Consider the following 19,162-nt stretch of genomic DNA (forward strand, 5'->3'; position numbering starts at 1 on the left):
CTGTCGGCCCAACATTCAAGTTGTGTGCTGCCCTCTGCTGATAGTTTTAAGCGAAACCTTTTGGTAGTTTGGAGATACCTTAAAACTCTTTTTACTCCTTGCCAAGCATGCATTGATGGTTTTTCAGCTTGTCTACACAGCATGTTGACAGCATATGTTATATCAGGCCGAGTCCACTGTGCAATGTGGAGTAGACTGCCTATCGCTGACTGGTAAACCCTGGGATTAGAGAACTCTGCCTGTTGCTCGGCTTGAGCATCCTTTGTGTAACTTAATTCCATTGGGGTTTTAACACCAGCACAGTTGTCCATTTTAAACCTTTCCAGCAACTGCTGGATCTTAGCTTCTTGGCTGAGCCAATAGTTCCCATTTTCATCTTGCTGAATTTTAACTCCTAGATAAACAGATACATTGCCTAGTGATTTTATCTGAAACCTTTCTCCAAGCTTTGTGGCAAATTGTTGTGCAAGTTTATCATCCTTTCCACTGTATAATAAATCGTCAACAAATATCAAAACTGCTTCTTGTTCACATCCCGAGCCTTTTAGATAAAGACACGCATCTGCTGCGCTCTTTCTGAACCCCATGCTCTCTAGAGCATCGTTTAAGCAGGAATTCCAATTACGGGCGGATTGTTTCAACCCATAAATGGATTTGTGTAGGCGCCAGACCTGGTTTGGCTTGTCTCCTTCAAAACCTGGTGGTGGTGTCATATAGACTTCCTCCTGTAAGTCTGCATTTAAATAAGCCACATTGACATCAAAATGAAACAGCTTATTTCCCTTCTTAGCTGAAGAGGCTAAAAGCATTCTTAGTGACTCTGATCTTGAAGTAGGGGCATAGATTTGAGAATAGTGAACACCTTTGCGCTGCGAAAACCCTTTTGCAACTAGTCGGGCTTTATATTGCAACTCCTCAGTAGTTGTGGGCTTTAAACGATATACCCATCGACAACCTACAGCTTGTTGCCCTTTCGGAAGCTCTGTACTTGTAAACACACCGAGAGACTTCATTGAAGCCATCTCTTTTTCCATTGCTTCCTGCCACTTAACGGCTTCTGAGCTTGGAAGCTGTTGTACCTCCATATAGCTATCTGGCTCACACTGTGCCATATTTACGTATACACTTGTCACCTTAAACCGCTCTGGCGGCTTGCCCTTTGTGGCACGATTTGACCTGCGCAATTGTTCCTCTTGTGCCCCCTCTGACCGTTGGCTGTCAGAATCTGTCTCAGACTTTATACCTGGATGTGCCTCTAGGGATAAAGACCTCCGTTTAGATACCTCCCTTGGGCTTGGTGTTGCAGGCGACCTGCTTCGCTTTTGCTGTCTGCTAGGCCTACTGACTGGCGATGTTGGAACACCCCTAGATTCTGGCTTTTCTACCTTAGGAGAAGAACCTTGTGCCTGGTCAGAATCTGCATCTGAACCATGTGCACCATCCCCTTCTGGCTCACTACCCTCTGGCCTTTCATTCTCAGCATAAATGCCTAAATCATCTCTCAAAATGTCAGGGTTAGCATGTAAGTGAGTCCATCCGGATTGCTCACAAAATTCAGCGCTCCTACTGAGGACCACTCTTGTAGTATCCCCATTTGGGTTCACGAACCTCCAAGATTTGGCGTGTGGTTCGTACCCACAAAAGATGAGTTTCCTAGCCCTTGGACCTCCCTTTTTCCTTAACGCTTTTGGGATAAGTACATAGGCTGGACATCCAAACACCCGAAAGTAATTAATTTTGGGCTTCTTCCCATATAAAGCAAAATATGGGGTAGTTGCAATTACCGAATTATATACTCGGTTCAGAATATGAGTAGCCGCCTGCCAGGCTTCCGCCCAGTAACTTTGAGGGAGTTTAGCATCAAACAACATAGAGTTTGCCAACTCTTGCAGAACCCTGTTTTTACGTTCGGCCACGCCTCCTTCTTGGGGGGAATAAGGTGTAGACAGACGATGCTTAATTCCCTTTTTCTTAAAGAAATTCTGCAACACAGACCCGGTAAATTCTGACCCTCTGTCTGTCTGAAAAGCAAGTACTCTAGTACCGAATTCAAGTTCCACTGCATGAACCCAATTTTTAACTGTTTCTGCAGTATCTGCTTTTGTTTTGAGAGGAAAAAACCATGTAACCTTTGTTTTGTCATCCGAGAGACACAGTGCATACCTCGAACCTCCCATGCTAGCAACAGGCATTGGGCCACATAGGTCCATATGCACAAGTTGGAATACTTTGTCAGATTTCCTATCTGAACTGGGATAGCTGCATCTATGAACCTTCGCCCTTTTGCATGCAGTACAATCCAAATACTTAGTACATTTGTTCATTTTGCACCCTTCTGATAATTCAGGTTGCCTTTTAACATACTGAAAATTAATATGTCCCAGACGGCGGTGCCATAAATGGACACAAGAATTATGGGTAGGTGAGTTCACACAACCAGCATGAACCTGTTCAACTTCATCTGGACTTGTCTCAAAATAATATAACCCATCTCTGCATTCCACCTGCAAAAGAGATACGTTATTTTTTGAAATAGTGCAAACCCCATTTTCAAACACAGTTTTAAACCCATTTCTATCAAGTTCTGACACAGACAAAATACACCCCTTCAATCCCTTTAGCACGTAGGCATCAATTTCTGTTTGCAAACATTTCAAGAACACTGTGCCTACGGTCTCTAAGGAACGTTTAGTTGAATCTGCCATTGTCACAACTTTAAGGGTTTGCAAATGTCTGCAATTCTGCAAACGGACACTAGATGGCGCCACCAGGTGGTGAGATGCACCACTGTCGATCAACCAGCGTAGATTGCTGCCTTGGCCACGCCCTTGCATCAACGCCATTGCTGAAGCCATGTGCTGTGTGCTGTGGGAGTAGCCACGACCTCCTCCTCTTCTTCGACGTCCCCTGGAACTCCTTGTCTGGTAACTAGGGGTAACGGCCTTGGTGCTGTCTTGACCAGGTTCACGTGTGCAATTCCTAATTAAATGGGAAGGGGAACCACAGCGAAAACAGTGTCTAGCTGCAAAAGCATTTACTGTGTTCTCAAACTCAGCATCAACACTCTTAGGCACAGCATAACTCCCCTTTAAAGACAAACCTCTTTCTCTTTGCCTCTTATCCTGTTCATCTGCAAGCCGAGATGAAATGTATTCAAGGGTTAATTCAGTTGAAGGCATAGCTTCCAAAGTTAGAGCTAGAGTCTCATAGCTTTTATCAAGAGAAGACAACAATATGTATGACTGCTGCTCCATAGAGAAAGGAATGCCCAGCTGTCTTAGTTGATTAAAGGCAGACACCATTTTGGCAATATGTTCTTTCACACACGCTCCCGGTTGGAGACGTAAATCAAACAAACATCTTGTAGCATGGATCTTGGCCCCCGCAGTGTTTCTGGAATTTAACCGTTGCAGAACCGTCCAGACCTCATGCGTGTTCTTTAACTCAGAAACATAAGGCATTTGCTCTGGTCCCACTGCCAAAACTAGTAGACCTTGGGCTTTCCTGTCACGTTTCTGTGAAGCTGCTGCTGTTGCTTTGTCTTCTGCAGACGCGTCTGCAGGTGCCTGTAAAGGCGGTGCTTCAGTACAATTCCACAACTCTTTTGCTTGCAACCAAACCCTCACTCTAGCCTTCCAATCTTGCCAATTTTTCCCATTGAGTCGCGTAAACGGGACAGTAAAACTTTCCTGGGACTCTGCCATCCTCCCTGGGGCTTAGGAACGATACTCACACACCTGTAGACCGTCTCCCAGCTGCTGAGGTGGCTCCTTGAAGAATAAGACGTCTTCCAGCGAGTACAAACTGCTCAGTGCCTGTTTAAAACTTTTCTAGGCACATTGCAGGACTCAAGCTGCTTTGAAGGCTTTCGTTGTCGGCAACCGCTTCTGTCTTCGCTCCAGTCCTTTCATAAATCACTCTGAACTGCACTCCTTAGCTCCTTCTTGACGTACAAACACCCATAACCTGTCCCATTAAACTTTAATTAGTTTAATGTAAATGCCCAGTGCGCTTCCATCGTCACAAGTCCCACTACAGCAGAGTATTTCGCACAGCAGTTGAAGAAGGGCAGGAGAGGCAGTATCTTTTCAAAGAGGAGTCTTGGAGCATGCGGTTTGTAACTCAAAGATAAGGTTTATTTACAAAACAAAAACAACCCTGGCGAAGAACCACACATCTCAGCAAACACGCCCAAAAAGGGGAGAAAGAGGAAGAACAAACACACAGGAGACTATTTATACAAACTCATGTTCCTGGAAGCCTAATGACCTCCAGCTGCTCAGTGATTAGAGCGTTTCTGCTACCCTTTAACCCTTTGATAGCATTCTGTTTCCATAATGGGCAACCAGGTGCCTCAATGGGAAGCTCACAAGAAGGAGGTGAGAGCAGTGGCCCTGAAGCTGAGACTCCAATACTTTGGCCACCTCATGAGAAGAGAAGACTCCCTGTAAAAGACCCTGATGTTGGGAAAGATTGAGGGCACAAGGAGAAGGGGACGACAGAGGACAAGATGGTTGGATAGTGTTATCGAAGCTACCAGCATGAGTTTGACTAAACTGCGGGAGGCAGTGGAAGACAGGGGTGCCTGGCGTGCTCTGGTCCATGGGGTCACGAAGAGTCGGACATGACTAAACGACTAAACAACAACAAAAATAGCACTTTATTATAGATAGACCCTCTGAGTTGCTTACAAAAACCAACTAAAATATTAAAATTCAATGAAAGACAAAGCTGCAAACATATATTTTGAAGATTCGAAGTATAGTTCAACTAAATGTAGTTAAGCTAAATGTAGATTAAAGAACATGCAAATTTCTAAACATCCCAATAGGCTTCATTAAACCAAAATGGATTTGTCAGGTGCTGAAAGGAATTCAGTTAAAGTATCAAAAGGCAAGGAGTTCCAAAGTACATGTGTTGCCACGCTTAAGGATCTACAACTTACAAGTGCCCTTGTAACATTGCCGGTTCCACAGTTTGAAGCAGATGAGAGCATAAAGGTTGGGTAAGGCGATACCTCACATAAACTGGCCCAAAGCTCTTAAGGGCTTTAGTGACACATTGAATATCAGACCACTAAACCACAGAGCCTAGGACTTGCCGATCAAAAGGTTGGCAGGTTTGAATCCCTGCAACGGGGTTAGCTCCCGTTGCTCAGTCCCTGCTCCTGCCAACCTAGCAGTTCGAAAGCACGTCAAAGTGCAAGTAGCTAAATAGGTACCGCTCCTGCAGGAAGGTAAACGGCGTTTCCGTGTGCCACTCTGGTTCGCTAGAAGTGTTTTAGTCATGCTGGCCACATGACCCAGAAGCTGTACGCTGGCTCCCTCGGCCAATAAAGCGAGATGAGCGCCGCAACCCCAGAGTCGGTCACGACTGGACCTAATGGTCAGGGGTCCCTTTACCTTTACCTTAACAAAAGAGCAAGCAGTGAAGTTCTCTCAGCGGAGCCGTTATATACTATAGAGTTGATAGACCATCAGCATTCCCTGTCTGTTCCTCAAGCCCAACCCTCTTAACCCACCCCAAGGTTTTTTGTTAAAGCAGGTGATGCTTTTATGGACAATAGCAACAATAGGAATAGCCCCTGCACCTAGGATTATTGTGTGGATGTCTATGGTCTTATTTTGGACTGGACTGGCATTGAAGAACAGCATCACCAGATCAAATATCTCTGAGGGGTCACCTAACAACTTTCAGGATCTTAAAAAAACTACAATTCTCATTATCTTTTTTTTTGGCGGGGGGGGAGCCAAGATTGGTATAACAGTGTTTTCAGTGTATTATGTGGAAGTAACTCTGTCATGTGCCAAGGCGAAGCTTTGGGAAACACACAATGGTCAGCTCTCTAGTGCAAAAGGTTCACGTACATGATTTGGCATGGCCTGATTTTTAGTTTTGTTGTGGAAATCAGTAATCACACTCAGATTCACCTCAAAAGCTCTTTTTATACAAGCACATGGAGATTCTCCAAACATTATCGGCGTCATGGAGACTCTGAGGACCTGCAGAACCCAGGAAATATTTACGCATAAACTGACACACAAGTACCACTGGAAATGAAAAAGTACAAGCAAGTTTCAACATGTATTAACATTTCTAAATAAAATTGTTCGTCCCTTAGTTCAGCTTTGTACAATATTACTTTCTTGTTCTAAACTGCTTGGACACATGGAAGCAGAATTTTAGCAAACCATTTATTCTTGCAGGCTAGGTCATGTAGTATTGTTTCTCATTTTTCACTAGGGCAGTTTAAATCCTAAAAAAATGATTTCTAAGGCAGAATCCTCATGTGGTTCTCTCTCTGTGTGTGTGTGTGTGAGAGAGAGAGAGAGAGAGAGAGAGAGAGAGAGACCTAGGGGTGAAAATGAACTGAAGAAGCTTCGGTTAAAACAATGGATTTGAATGGAAAGAAAAATGAATATGAAAGGAGACACGTCTGTTGGTTATAAATATATATTACTTGGAGTAGCTCAAAGCTTATTTTGGGTTGCAGTGGCATATAAAAAAAGAACATTATTGGGGCTGCTCATTCAGATGTTGGGAGTCCAACCTGGCCTCCACACCTACAGTGTAATCATCCTTATCTAGGGGTCCAGTCCATATTCTAGTGCAGAATTTGTCCATACCTCTAGTACTAAGAATTAAATGCCATGCTTAATTTTTGGTCATCATCTGTTCCTTTGTGTTCAGATCAGGCCTGAGTATAATAATGTAGCACTTTGGGATGAAGATGCAGCCCAGAAGCCCAGCACTGGAGGCTAAGATAGAGAAGACCTGCACGGCTACCATGTATTTCCCCTTGGTGCTCAGGTAGGTGGGCACAAAGGACACCCAAACACTGCAGAAGACCAGCATGCTGAAGGTGATCAGCTTGGCTTCATTGAAGGCCCCAGGCAGCTGCCTGGCTAGGAAAGCCACCATGAAGCAGATGGCAGCCAGGAAGCCCATGTAGCCCAGGGCACAATAAAACATGGCGGCAGATCCTTCATTGCATTGCAAGATGATCTCTCCAGGTTGGGAGTGCATGTCAGATTCTGGGAATGGGGGAGACAGACCCAGCCATAGGGTGCAGATGACAACTTGGAGACTGGAACAGGAAATGACAATAGAGTTGGCCAAACTTTTCCCCAGCCATTTCCTCATGCTGTTTCCTGGCTTTGAGGCCAGGAAAGCCAACACCACCATGATGGTTTTGGCCAAGACAGAAGAAACAGCAACTGAGAATATGATGCTGAAGGCCATCTGTCTGAAAAGGCAGGTCACTTTCCTTGGCTGGCCGATGAAGATAAAAGAGGACAAAAAGGAGAGCAGAAGGGAGATGAGGAGGATGTAGGAGAGGTCTCGGTTGTTGGCTTTGACTAAAGGCGTGTCAAGAAATTTAATGAAGATTCCTAACACAATGGCTGTGGTTAAAGAAAAGAAGAGGGCAAAGGAAATCAGGAATCTTCCCAAAGATTCTTCATAGGAGAGGAAGGTGGTGACTTTGGGGATACATCGAGTTCGGTCTTTGTTTGGATGCTGATATTCTGGGCATTTGGTGCATTTATTGGCATCTGCATAGAGGAAAAGAGACTTTGTGAGATGTGTCAGAGCCTCTTCTTGTTAAAGCAGGCCAGGGAAGAGCAACCCCCAGCCCATGGGTGAAATGTGGCCCACTTGGACTCTCCGTTTGGTCTACAAATCCAATTTTGGGAAGTGACCCTCATGTACACTACACCTGACATCAGGGTAAGGCTTGAAAGAAACTATTGGGAGCTCAAAGATTGCTCCCTCATTTTCCATTACTGGATGGCAGCATGCATTGCTCTCCTCCTTTCCACCGCTGTTCTTTCAAACCTCAAAAACCAGAGGTAGAAACCGCAGTGTGTGGCAGAAAACCCCTTGTAAACACCACTGTGCTGCATTTTGGGCACCCAAATATCAGACGTTAGTGGAACAGTGCTGGGCTGCTTGCAAATAATTTTCAACAAAGCCTATATTGTACTCTGAAACGCAATTGGGGCTTTAAAGCATGGAAATTACCTGACATTTTTATTGCAACAGGTGATTGAAAGGTTGTGAGCAGCACCCAGATGCTAAATTTGGCCTGGCCTGCCAAGATTTGGGGAAATTAAGATCTGGCCCACCAGTAAGAAAAAGTTCTAGACACCTGGGTTAGTTATATCTTTGGAATGACTTCGTATAAAGGCAGATTCCAGTGTATTATGGCTAAACCTTAATGTTATGAGTTTGTGGCTGCCAGATACTTAATCCCCAGACCCAGCAAGTATGAAAATCTTTAAAAGCCAGGCTACTTTCCTCATTAAGTAATCGCCTGGGAGATGAACCATTAGAAGAACAAAGGAAAGGAGATGAGCCATTAGGAAAACCAAGGAAAAGGGGCTCTGTGGCTGAGGGCAAATTGGTGTGCCTCCTCCTCCAGCTCCTAGATAGTTTGAAGACAAAGTCAGAGTTTGAAGACGCTTTAGAGTTTGGACCACAATTCCCATCATCCCTGACTACTGGTCCCACTAGCTAGGGATGATGGGAGTTGTAAGTTTGGGAAACACTGCCTTAAACTGATAGAGGCCACAGTGAAATAGCTGGGCCCTCTAATTGGCCCTATGGGACGTGGGTGGTGCTGTGGTCTAAACCACAGAGCATAGGGCTTGCCGATCAGAAGGTTGGTGGTTCAAATCCCTGCAACAGGGTGAGCTCCCGTTGCTCGGCCCCAGCTCCTAACCACCTAGCAGTTCGAAAGCATGTCAAAGTGCAAGTAGATAAATAGGTACCACTCCAGCGGGAAGGAAAATGGCGTTTCCGTGTGCTGCTCTGGCTCACCAGAAGCGGCTTAGTCATGCTGGCCACATGACTCGGAAGCTGTCTGTGGACAAACGCCGGCTCCCTCGGCCTATAGAGCGAGATGAGTGCGCAACCCCTGAGTCATTCGTGACTGGACCTAATGGTCATGGGTACCTTTACCTTTACCTCATTGGCCCTAGTATTAACTGGGCCCCAGAGCAAAACCGTACCTCCTCTGAAATCACTGTCTGGAAGATGCCCCATTTTAAAAGGCCACAGGTTTGTTGAAACCAATACACCCTGACTTATCTTTTCCACTTTCTCTCAACCCACCTAGATAGCCCAGCAACATCAGATTCAAATATGTGTACTACCTGCAATATTACTGCTAGAAGTTAAAAATCATGGAATAAAATGCTGTAGAGTGGATCATTAAATCCAGATTCTACATGCTGGAGTGAGTGAGCAAATAAAGGCTTCTTCTCCTGGTGCCAGAAGGACCATGCAGTTGGCAACAGATTAGGCCTCCTTGTGAAGGTCATTCCATTCATAGGATGCTATAACAAAAAAGCTACCCCGTGCCCAGCGAGACAGTGGTGGGAGCTGTAAGCTAGACGCAAATTACAAAGGTCTTGTTTGGGCTGGCTCAACTTTTTGCTTCATCCTCCCAGGAAAGGCCCTTTCCTCTGACGTCCTCTCCTACCTTCCTGAGTGGAGATGGTCCCTTCAGAGCAGGGAGCACAATCGTAGCAGCAGGGCGGCTTCCCTTCCTGCACCTTCTTGGCATATCCAGGGCGACAATTCTCTGTGCATCTTGAACATGGCACATTGTAAGCATAAGAAGAAGACGACTCTCGACTCACACAAGCTCTCCTCTTGCCCTGTGGTTTGCAACAAGAAGAGAAGAAGAAGAAGAGTTTGGATTTGATAGCCCGCCTTTCACTCCCTTTAAGGAGTCTTAAAGCGGCTAACATTCTCCTTTCTCTTCCTCCCCCACAACAAACACTGTGTGAGGTGAGTGAGGCTGAGAGACTTCAGAGAAGTGCGACTAGCCCAAGGTCTCCCAGCAGCTGCATGTGGAGGAGCGGAGACGTGAACCCGGTTCACCAGATTACGAGTCTACTGCTCTTAACCACTACTCCACACAGGAGAAGAAGGAGCATCGAGGAGAAAGTGTTAGGAACATTTGTGTCTATGGAATCAAGTCACAGCTTTTGAGAAGAGCACAGTGGGATATTTACCTCTAAAGTTAGGGATTCAACACCTCAGTGTTTGGATTGTGCCTTCAATACTAGCATTTCTGCCCACCAGATGGAGCAATACCCACTCTCTTGCTCCTGTGAGCTGTTCTATAGGTTGTACTGACCCAGGGGTCAGCAAACTTTTTCAGCAGGGGCCCGGTCCACTGTCCCTCAGATCTTGTGTGGGGGCCCGGACTATATTTTGAAAAATAATAATGAATGAATTCCTATGCCCCACAAATAACCCAGAGATGCATTTTAAATAAAAGAACACATTCTACTCATGTAAAAACACACTGATTCCTGGACCGTCCGCTGGCTGGATTGAGAAGGTGATTGGGCTGCATCCAGCCCCCGGGCCTTAATTTGCCTACCCATGTGACCCTTCAGGGTACGTTGGGGGATATGTCACCAGTAGGGTTGTTGCCTTTGTTCTGAAAATACAGAATGGTGCGGGACAGGGCGGTTGGGGGTCATTTTTTCTTTTCATCTGGCGCTAAATGACTTTAAAACAATCCATTACAATCTATTGCAGCCTGAATGAATTGATTTATTTCAGTCATTGACCAGAAATAACAAGTCCCAATTGTAATATTCAACAAACTATGTCTTGGTTAATTAAATGGCACAAATAATTTTGCCCACCTTGTTAAAACAGAAGGGCCATGCAATTGCTTCTGGGTTGATGGTGACATTTAGATCTGAAGACTTTTTCCGATAATAGACGCCATAGGGAATAACATAATTTCTCCTACCTTCTTAAACAGCTTGGGCCACACAATTGCTTCTGGGTTAATGGTGAACTTCAGATTTGAGGACTTCTGCCTCTTTATGCTTCCAATTTTCACTCTAGCACGAGAATCATTAGGAAACAGCACCCAATTCACAATATCGAAGTCAATGGCCACTGCCCCATTCTCATCCAAGTACTGTCCAGCATCTGAAGTATTTGAATAGAGCTGCACTTCTTTCAAGAAAGGATGAAGCTAATATGACATGGAAAATGCCAGCATTTAGTGAGTGTTCTTATGCATTCCTGCAAAATGGCCTAGGATCATGCTCATGTGTTAAAGGGTGCCTTATAAATTTATAGCAATAAATAAAATGCTATGCTTGACTCTGGATGCAGGTTCAGCGGAGATGCAGACGGTATTAGCCTCATTTCCCAATAGCATCTCTGAGTAGTGCTGGGAAAGATTCCCTAGGTAGAACAATGATCTAATTCGGTGTAAGGCAGCTTATGGAATTGCTATCATGTCAATCCTAGACAATGAATTATAGTTTGCAAAAAGAAAATGGTGTACCTGCCATGGCTGTAGCCTTGGAGGTTCAACAATGTCTCCTCCACCCACCACCTGCCTCTTCTTGGATCCAGATGTATATGCTGTTTTTAAGGCCTGAGCCACAGCTTGAACACTATAGTAATTGATGTAGCTGTCTTGGGACTGGATTCTTTCAATCTCCTCCTGAGGCGGCATCTCCAGATTCTCCCTCTCCCTGCATCTTCCCCAACCCCTCACGGACAATACATGCTTTGAATATGAACAATTGAATCCTTTCCACCAAGTAGGAGAATACACTGGCTCATAGTAGTCATACTTTGTCCTTTTTTGGGTCTTCATTGCAAAGGACAAAGAACCATGGGCATACCGGAAGGCTCCAGTCTCATATGTCAAGATCTTATTTGGAAGCGCTGTTGTTATCCAGACTTTCCCCCCAGGTTGTATCCTTTCAAGAAAGGATTGTACCTCCATGATTATAAAAAGTCCATCTTGATAGTCTGCATAGTAGACAAAGACATTGACTTGTCTCCACATGGCAGGTGCTTCATGGGGTATCCACAGCCAGGTTTGTAGTAGTACTTTTTTTGAGAAGGCAACACAAATCTCGTTGCTGGTCATCAGAGGTGCCAAGGTGCTCAGGAACATTTCTCCATTATCGTTGTCTGGAGCAAAGAGGCCGACCCATGTCCATTTGAAATACAGGAGGAGTTGGACCATCCCCTGGTACTGAGTTTCTTCGTTGGGGGCCATTCTATAGACAAAAGGGGAATGGGCTTTATCCTTAAGAACAAAGCCATAACTGAGCTGGTAAGGAAAGGTAGACAGACTGGTGTTTTGTTTCTTAGGACAAAGCTTTGATACTTCTTTGTGAAAGATGATGACAAATTTAATTAAGGTAAAACTCAAATATTATTTAAATAAAAACAATTTCTATACACCTTAACTGCAGTAGTCTCTAAACATCTTAGAAAGATGGACCAGAAAGAAAAAACAGAATAATTGGGTGCACTCTTCCCACCTTGGATCAAATCTATGTTTCCAGGTGCCATAAGAAAGCTGCAGAGATAGTGCAGGATAGTGCACACCCTAGAAATGATCTCTTTCAGCTTCCTGCTCTTGATGGAGTTACACTTCCTCTGAAGGAGCAGGTTTGTAGCTTGGGGGTACTCCTGAATCCTTTGCTGTTGCTCAAGGCTCAGGTGGCCTCAGTGGCCAGGAGTGCCTTCCATCAGCTTTGACTGGTGGCCCAGCTATGCCCCTATCTGAACAGGGATAGCCTAGCTATTGTCTATGCTTTGGTAACCCCAAGGTTAAATTACTGCAATGTGTTATACATAGGGCTGCTTCTGAAGACGGTTTGGAAACTTATTTAGTGTAGAATTCAGCAGCCAGGTTGTTCATACATTTGGAACATTTTTGCCTAATTCAAATGTTGCTATTTACAGGTTTAGATAACAAATCTGCTGGAATGTCTTTTCCTGCCAAATATAAAACATTCATCAATGCATTCACCCAGCCACCGGCTGGCAGCTGGGTGAACTCCGGTTCTCGGAACAGCCTCAATCAGCAACTTGAGCCTCAGAAACCTTTAGAGACTGAGCACGCTCTTATCAGCAAAGTGAATAACTTCTCACAACGGAAGTGGGGACAGAGACATGTGTAAGCATTATTTACAGGCGTTTATTCAGCATAGTTCAGGAACAACGGAACAACGGAAAAACATGTCTGCTTCCCTTCATGTCCAAGCAAACAGCAATATACAAACAGAAGTTCCCAGCAGACTGTGCTGGAAGTAAACAGACATGTGACATACAACAACTCCACACATCTGTTCTAAAGGTGGAATGGAACTATCCTAACATGCTTGACATGAACCCAGTTCTTACCTGTGGGATCTTGTAGGTACCCAACATGCTTGCAATGTGTGTGGAGATGTCTGATTCGCCACCTTCAAGAACCGCCAGCAGTTCTCCCTGTCTTCCACAGCTGTAGTTTGGAATGTTGATTTTCCCACCAGCAAGGAGGTCTGTCAGGGCATCAGAAGTCGTTCTTCCATCAAAATAGGTATCATAGATGCTGTAGCCCAGGGTAATGTTGCCTAAGAGCCTGGGGTCCTGATTGATCTCTTGAACTGTAAGTGAGAAGGAAAAGATGTGCCAGACCCTTCCACTAATCCATCTGTCAAATAAAATGCATCACATAGTCATCCCTGGACCAGTGAAATTGAAAGTCACATTTCCCCCCGTATACATCAAACCAAATATGAAATGAGACCAGTAAGTATGGCGAAGTGGGACATAGGTCTACCAGTACCCATGTCTGCAGCACTTTTTTTGCAAAGGAGAAGGATGGAGGGAAAACCAGAAATCAGCCCTTTTTTGTTTACTACCAGGATCGGCGGTTAGCAGCTGCCACTGTATCAAATGACCTCTCTAGGCATTGCGTATCTCACAAAAATTGTTTATCAAATAATGGTTTGCATGTTTGTAATGGGCATATGAGAAGAGCAGCATTAAGGCAGCCAAGATGAGCTGCCCTGCGATCTTTTGATGAAGGGCAGCATATAAATTTAATAATACATAATACTAATAAATAAAAGAAGTCTTAGGGATATGGGGCTCTGCTGAGCACTAGATAAAAAGTTATCTGAGTCATACTCGCTGAACTGCACTTCCTTAAGCATAGTAGTCATTTATATTTTGCAATTGCGTGTATTTTGTTGTGCCAGGAGGAGAAAGAAATGAGTTGCTCCCCCTTGGAAATGGTTCTCTCCACCTGCTATCTAATTTTCATGTCTAGGAACATGGTCTGAGCTTTCAACCTTCCCCAATGTTCCATGGGAGACAAAAAGGGAATGAATGTTATTTTGGTTACTGCAGAAAAGCTACAACTCAAGCGCACCTCACAGCATTTGCTACCTTATAGGAAACAAGTTACGCTTTGTAGAGTCTCACTCAATTTATTACTTAATTAAACACACACACACACACACTGAAACATGTAAAGGACATACAGAAATCTTTCAATCACTCAATGATTGATTGAATGAATGAATGAATGAATGAATGAGGGCATTCTTGTTTAAACCTTCCAAGAAAACACAACCTAGCTTCAATCATCTTCATATCACAAATTTGCAAGAAAAGAGAGTGTTTGTTACTTTCGTTTAAAACTATATTCCAGATTTTTCAGGGGCCAGGGAGTTGGTAGGAAACAGAATCAATACATCACTACTTACGACTCAAGACTGCTTAAGGGGGTTCTGGAAAAGGTGAAGGGATATTGACCTCCAATGAATCTTGGAGATATGACTCCACTAATGAGGTGGTCTCCTGGCCTGTAAAAATTCAGTGCGCCATTTTGATCCCAGATCAGATTCAGTGGGCATTTTGCCCTCTGCTGAATCCCACAAATTGCAAGAGGCAGCAAGAGAAGGAGTGTTGCCATTCTGGGTCTGCCTGCTACACTTCCCTTGTGATTGTTCTTCCCAACTGCATTAGTAGTTCATTGGAAGACAACCCAAATACTTGCAAGACAGGTCCCAGCTTCAGGGCTAAAGACAAAGGGCCATAGCTCAGTGGTAAAGCATCTGTTTCACACCGGAAGGTGGCAAGTTCAGTCTCTGCTCACTGTTCCAGGTAGGGCTGAGGAGCTGCTGCCTGCCAGTATTGAGCTAGAAGGCAGCTTCCTATTAAGAGTCACACAGACTTCTCTCCCCCAGCTCTTCACCTGCCAGATGCCCTGGTCCCAGAGACTCTGTGTCATGCAACATATTTTATACATTGAACTTTTCTGGCACAATGGAATAAATAAACCCCTGGCACCCTTGATTGTGTTGTTTACCGTAATGTTCCCAAAGACAATATTTGAATGATGTGTGAGGGCATCCCTCAGACTCTGGAAAAAAATAAGAGTAGATCACTGTGGTTCTGATAATTGTAAGTTGGGGGGGGGGATTTCCTTTGAGACCTTATGAGAGCAGGTGCCGAGCAGGAGAAAAACATGTTTACCTTGGTTCTCAAACTTAATCCGTTCCAGAAGTCTGTTCCAAAACCAAGGTGCGCTTTCCCATAGAGAGTAATGCAAAATCATAGAATCATAGAATCATAGAGTTGGAAGAGACCACAAGGGAAATGGAGTAATCCATCCCAGACTTTTAAAAACAACCCCTAAAACAGCAATTTAATATGGATTTTAATATCTAACAAGACCATTGATCCATAAAATGAAAGCAATAATCAATGTACTGCAATCACACAATCATTCAATCAATCAGTAGCTGAACTGAGTTCCACACAGTCAAAAAAACAAAACAAAAAAGCCGCAAAAAAAAGACAGACCTCAGCATAACACTCAAAACGGAAGCACGTTTGGCTTCCAGTAAAAGTTTGCAAACCGGAACACTTACTTCTGGGTTTGCAGTGTTTGGGTTCCAAGTGGTTTGAGAACCAAGGTACCACTGTACTCCCTTCAAGGCTAGTGGCCTCTCCTTCACTAGGTTTCTAAGTGGATGGTCATCTGCCATGGATGCTTTAGTCATTGCAGGGGTTTGGACTAGATGACCCTAGGGGTCCTTTCCAACTCCACAATTTTATTTTATTTTTAAGATAATCTTTATTGATTTTATGATTACATACTGTACATATACACATTAGTTTACATTTACTCCTAAGAGTTGGTTTCCCTCCTTCCTTCTTCTGGCTTTTTTATGTTGTCTCTAAGTTTTTCGCATTGTCTTTATTGCTTTTGTATATTGTTGTTCTTCTTTCAACCTTATCCATACAGTGTCTATATACAAATAAATCTTTCTGTATATACACATCTTGTTGTTTTTCTATATTGATTTACAGATACAATTAGTTGCCTTGATTGTATTTTACATTTTAATTCATATTGTCATTTAACATCCAATAAAGTTTCTTTTAATTTCCCATTTATTTCCATTCTACAGATTTTACTATTTCACCTTATCCTATGTATAACATAAATTTTCCCATTCTTTTTGAAATGTTTCATCGCCCTGTTGTCAATTTTCCCCCGTTAATTTGGCTATTTCCACATATTCCATGACCTTGTACTGCCACTCTTCTACTGTTGGCATTTGCTGTTGTTTCCACACGTGAGCCAGCGGTAACCTCGCCGCTGTTGTTGCATATAGGAACAATTTCTGATCCTTCTTATCAATATCCTCTCCCACCATTCCCAACAAGAATGCCTCTGGTTTTAAGAAATGTGTACCTAACGATCTTCTTTAATTCATTGTATATACCGTACTTTCCCAAAAAGTTTTTACCTTATCACATGACCACCACACGTGGAAAAAATCACCTTCTTTCACCCCACACTTCCAGCAATTCTTGTTTCCTGTTTTATACATATTTGACAACTTAGTTGGTGTGAAGTATCATCTATACATCATTTTTAACAGATTTCCTTTTAACGATGTACATGCTGTAAATTTTAACTCCACAATTCTATGATTCTGTTACTCTATTAAGTACTCCTTGCGGCAGCGTAGGCAATGGAAGATGTCCCAAAGGAAGCTAGTAAGCAAAGACGACATGATTTCTACAGAACTCTCACCACATGTAATTCAGAGCTAAAGCTCAGCATTCTGCCTAGCCCATATTCAGATAAGGAATTCATGTTTAGCACCAGAACATGAGGTTATATCGCTGTCACACCAAATTCAGCTCCTAGTCACCCTCAATGTCAATTCATCAAAGCATCCTAATTTAGGGATAGGGTGGCAGAGGATATTTGTTGTTGTGAAAGATTTTAATTTTACACATACATTCCTTATTATGGTCCAAAGACACACAAAAGCGGTTTTGAAAGCAACATACAGAAAAAACTTCCCAAGGCAGTCACTATGTTTTATCCAGAGCATGTTGATTTCTAATTCTTAATACATCCAAGAAAATTTTTCCCATGGCCAGGGTAATATCATTTGTCTTATCTTCTATAATATTCTTGAGATGGAAGGTTTCAGAATTTCCAGGTAAATTTACCAATAAGGGTTTAATTAATTGACCCCTGGCTTGTTTATACAGATCACAGTGTAGTAAGATACGCTTCACACAGTTGACAGCCTGAGAACATAAGCAGAGTCTATTCTGATAAGTTATACCAGTCAGTCTGCTGTTTAGAATTTCACATGGAAATACATTTAATCTGGCTTTGCCAAACAGTTGTTGATAATTGGTTACTGATAAATTTGTAAGACACAAGGGTAATTGATATTCTTTATTTTCATGGTTTTTTTTTAAATTTAGTGTCACCACTCTTAACAAGTTTATTTTAATTAAACTGAGATGTATGGCTGCAGACAAAAAGGGACGTGGGTGGCGCTGTGGGTTAAACCACAGAGCCTAGGACTTGCCAATCAGAAGGTCGGTGGTTCGAATCCCCGTGAGGGGGGAGCTCATGTTGCTCGGTCACTGCTCCTGCCAACCTAGCAGTTTGAAAGCGCATCAAAGTGCAAGTAGATAAATAGGCTCTGGTGGGAAGGTAAACAGCATTTCCGTACGCTGCTCTGGTTCGCCAGAAACGGCTTAGCCATGCTGGCCACATGACCCGGAAGCTGTACGCCGGCTCCCTTGGCCAATAAAGCGAGATGAGCTCCACAACCCCAGAGTCGGTCACGACTGGACCTAATGGTCAGGGGTCCCTTTACCTTTACCTATGGCTGCAGACAGCTCCTACCAGCTATAATACGGATTCTTGGTTTGTGAGGGGATTGTCAGCTATAAGCACCATATAAGAACACACAGGAAATGGGTTATACAAGAGATTTAATGTAAGATGTTTCCAGAGAATGGGACTTTTATCCAGAGCCAACAGTTTCTGAAGAGGAGACAACCACTTGGTCTCTAAACACCTGGTTTCATAATTTCAATTTGCCTATGAAAGCATCATTTGTGATGTCAAGCTGCTCACATTCCCTTTGGTTAGCATAGATAGCAGGACATACCTACATGGGGTCATGATCACAGGCATCCCAAATTCTGTAGATGGCACAAAACTTTTGCCAAGTTGCCCTTCACGAGGACAATGAAAACACGAACCACACGCCTTCTGAATAGTTTCTATCCAAGAGCTCTGATTGCACTAAATAATGATCTCAGGGCCAGTTGTAAGAAATAGCAAGCAGTGAGTAGTAAGGAATGAGATAGGTTTTAGGTTATGCTATGCTTCTAATAGGTTATGTTATATTCTGGATTATGTTATGTTCTAATAGATTATGTCTGAATAGGATGAGAGTGTTGGAGATACGTGCGAATGTGTATGTGAATCCGGTCTTGGGTGTTTGATTTTCGTTGTTGTGTATACTGTGTATATACGGACAATGACAATAAATTTATCTATCTATCTATCTATCTATCTATCTATCTATCTATCTATCTATCTATCTATGTCTGGGTCCAACTACTTTACTTCTGCTAAGAACAGTCACATTCTTTCTGATCACCCAAAATAAATGTCCATGTCATGTCCAAAACCACAGTCTTCATTCAAATCCTTAAATGTACCAAACTTTCTCCCAGCTTTGCAGTTTAGAGCCTCATCAGGATCCATTTGACCAAAATATTTCCGTTCCATGAGCTTTTTTAAAAAAGTGTCTATACTTTTCAGATTTCTCCAAAAATACCATATTTTTTTTTCGGGAGTTCAAATTGTTGATAATTGGCAACTTTGGGACTGTTCCACATATAGCCCATGAAATTTCAGCAATCAAGAATTTGAACCCTTAGCAGAAAAACTGATGAACATCTCCGTGGCAAGAGGGGGGAAATCATTTCTGCTGTGAATGTATTTAATCTACAAAGTGAACACAGTTCAAGCCATACAAGTTCT

The 19,162-nt window shown here is 43.2% G+C and overlaps 2 protein-coding genes across 3 annotated transcripts in view; one reads left to right on the forward strand and one right to left on the reverse strand.

The window, feature by feature from the left end:
- Positions 1–19,162, forward strand: part of LOC310837413 (vomeronasal type-2 receptor 26-like) — a 145,707-nt gene that overhangs the window by 54,111 nt on the left and 72,434 nt on the right. The window lies entirely within an intron of this gene.
- LOC310837362 (vomeronasal type-2 receptor 26-like) lies at positions 6,362–13,327 on the reverse strand. Of its 2 annotated transcripts, XM_083723824.1 has the most exons (5): positions 13,192–13,327; positions 11,327–12,109; positions 10,778–11,008; positions 9,485–9,662; positions 6,362–7,553 (listed from the first exon to the last, which is right to left on the reverse strand). In XM_083723824.1, exons 1-5 carry the CDS (start codon positions 13,216–13,218, stop codon positions 6,655–6,657), a joined length of 2,118 nt encoding a protein of 705 aa, XP_083579950.1. In that variant the 5' UTR covers positions 13,219–13,327; the 3' UTR covers positions 6,362–6,654. The 2 variants fall into 2 exon arrangements, with proteins under 2 accessions (XP_083579950.1, XP_083579951.1); XM_083723825.1 differs by lacking the exon at positions 13,192–13,327 and having other exon boundaries at positions 10,778–10,989; positions 11,327–11,384.

The sequence above is a fragment of the Podarcis gaigeae genome (genome assembly GCF_964106915.1).
Source record: "Podarcis gaigeae genome assembly, chromosome: 2".
Taxonomy (NCBI): domain Eukaryota; kingdom Metazoa; phylum Chordata; class Lepidosauria; order Squamata; family Lacertidae; genus Podarcis; species Podarcis gaigeae.

Bases quoted from the DNA above. Each gene is read 5' to 3' on its own strand.
- LOC310837362 (XM_083723824.1), bottom strand. From the start codon at position 13,218: ATGTTGGGTACCTACAAGATCCCACAG. The intron at 11,009-11,326 runs GTACACCATTTT...ATGTCATATTAG, and splicing joins CAAGGCTACAGCCATGGCAG to CTTCATCCTTTCTTGAAAGA. The intron at 9,663-10,777 runs GTAGGAGAAATT...TGCAAACCACAG, and splicing joins GGCCCAAGCTGTTTAAGAAG to GGCAAGAGGAGAGCTTGTGT.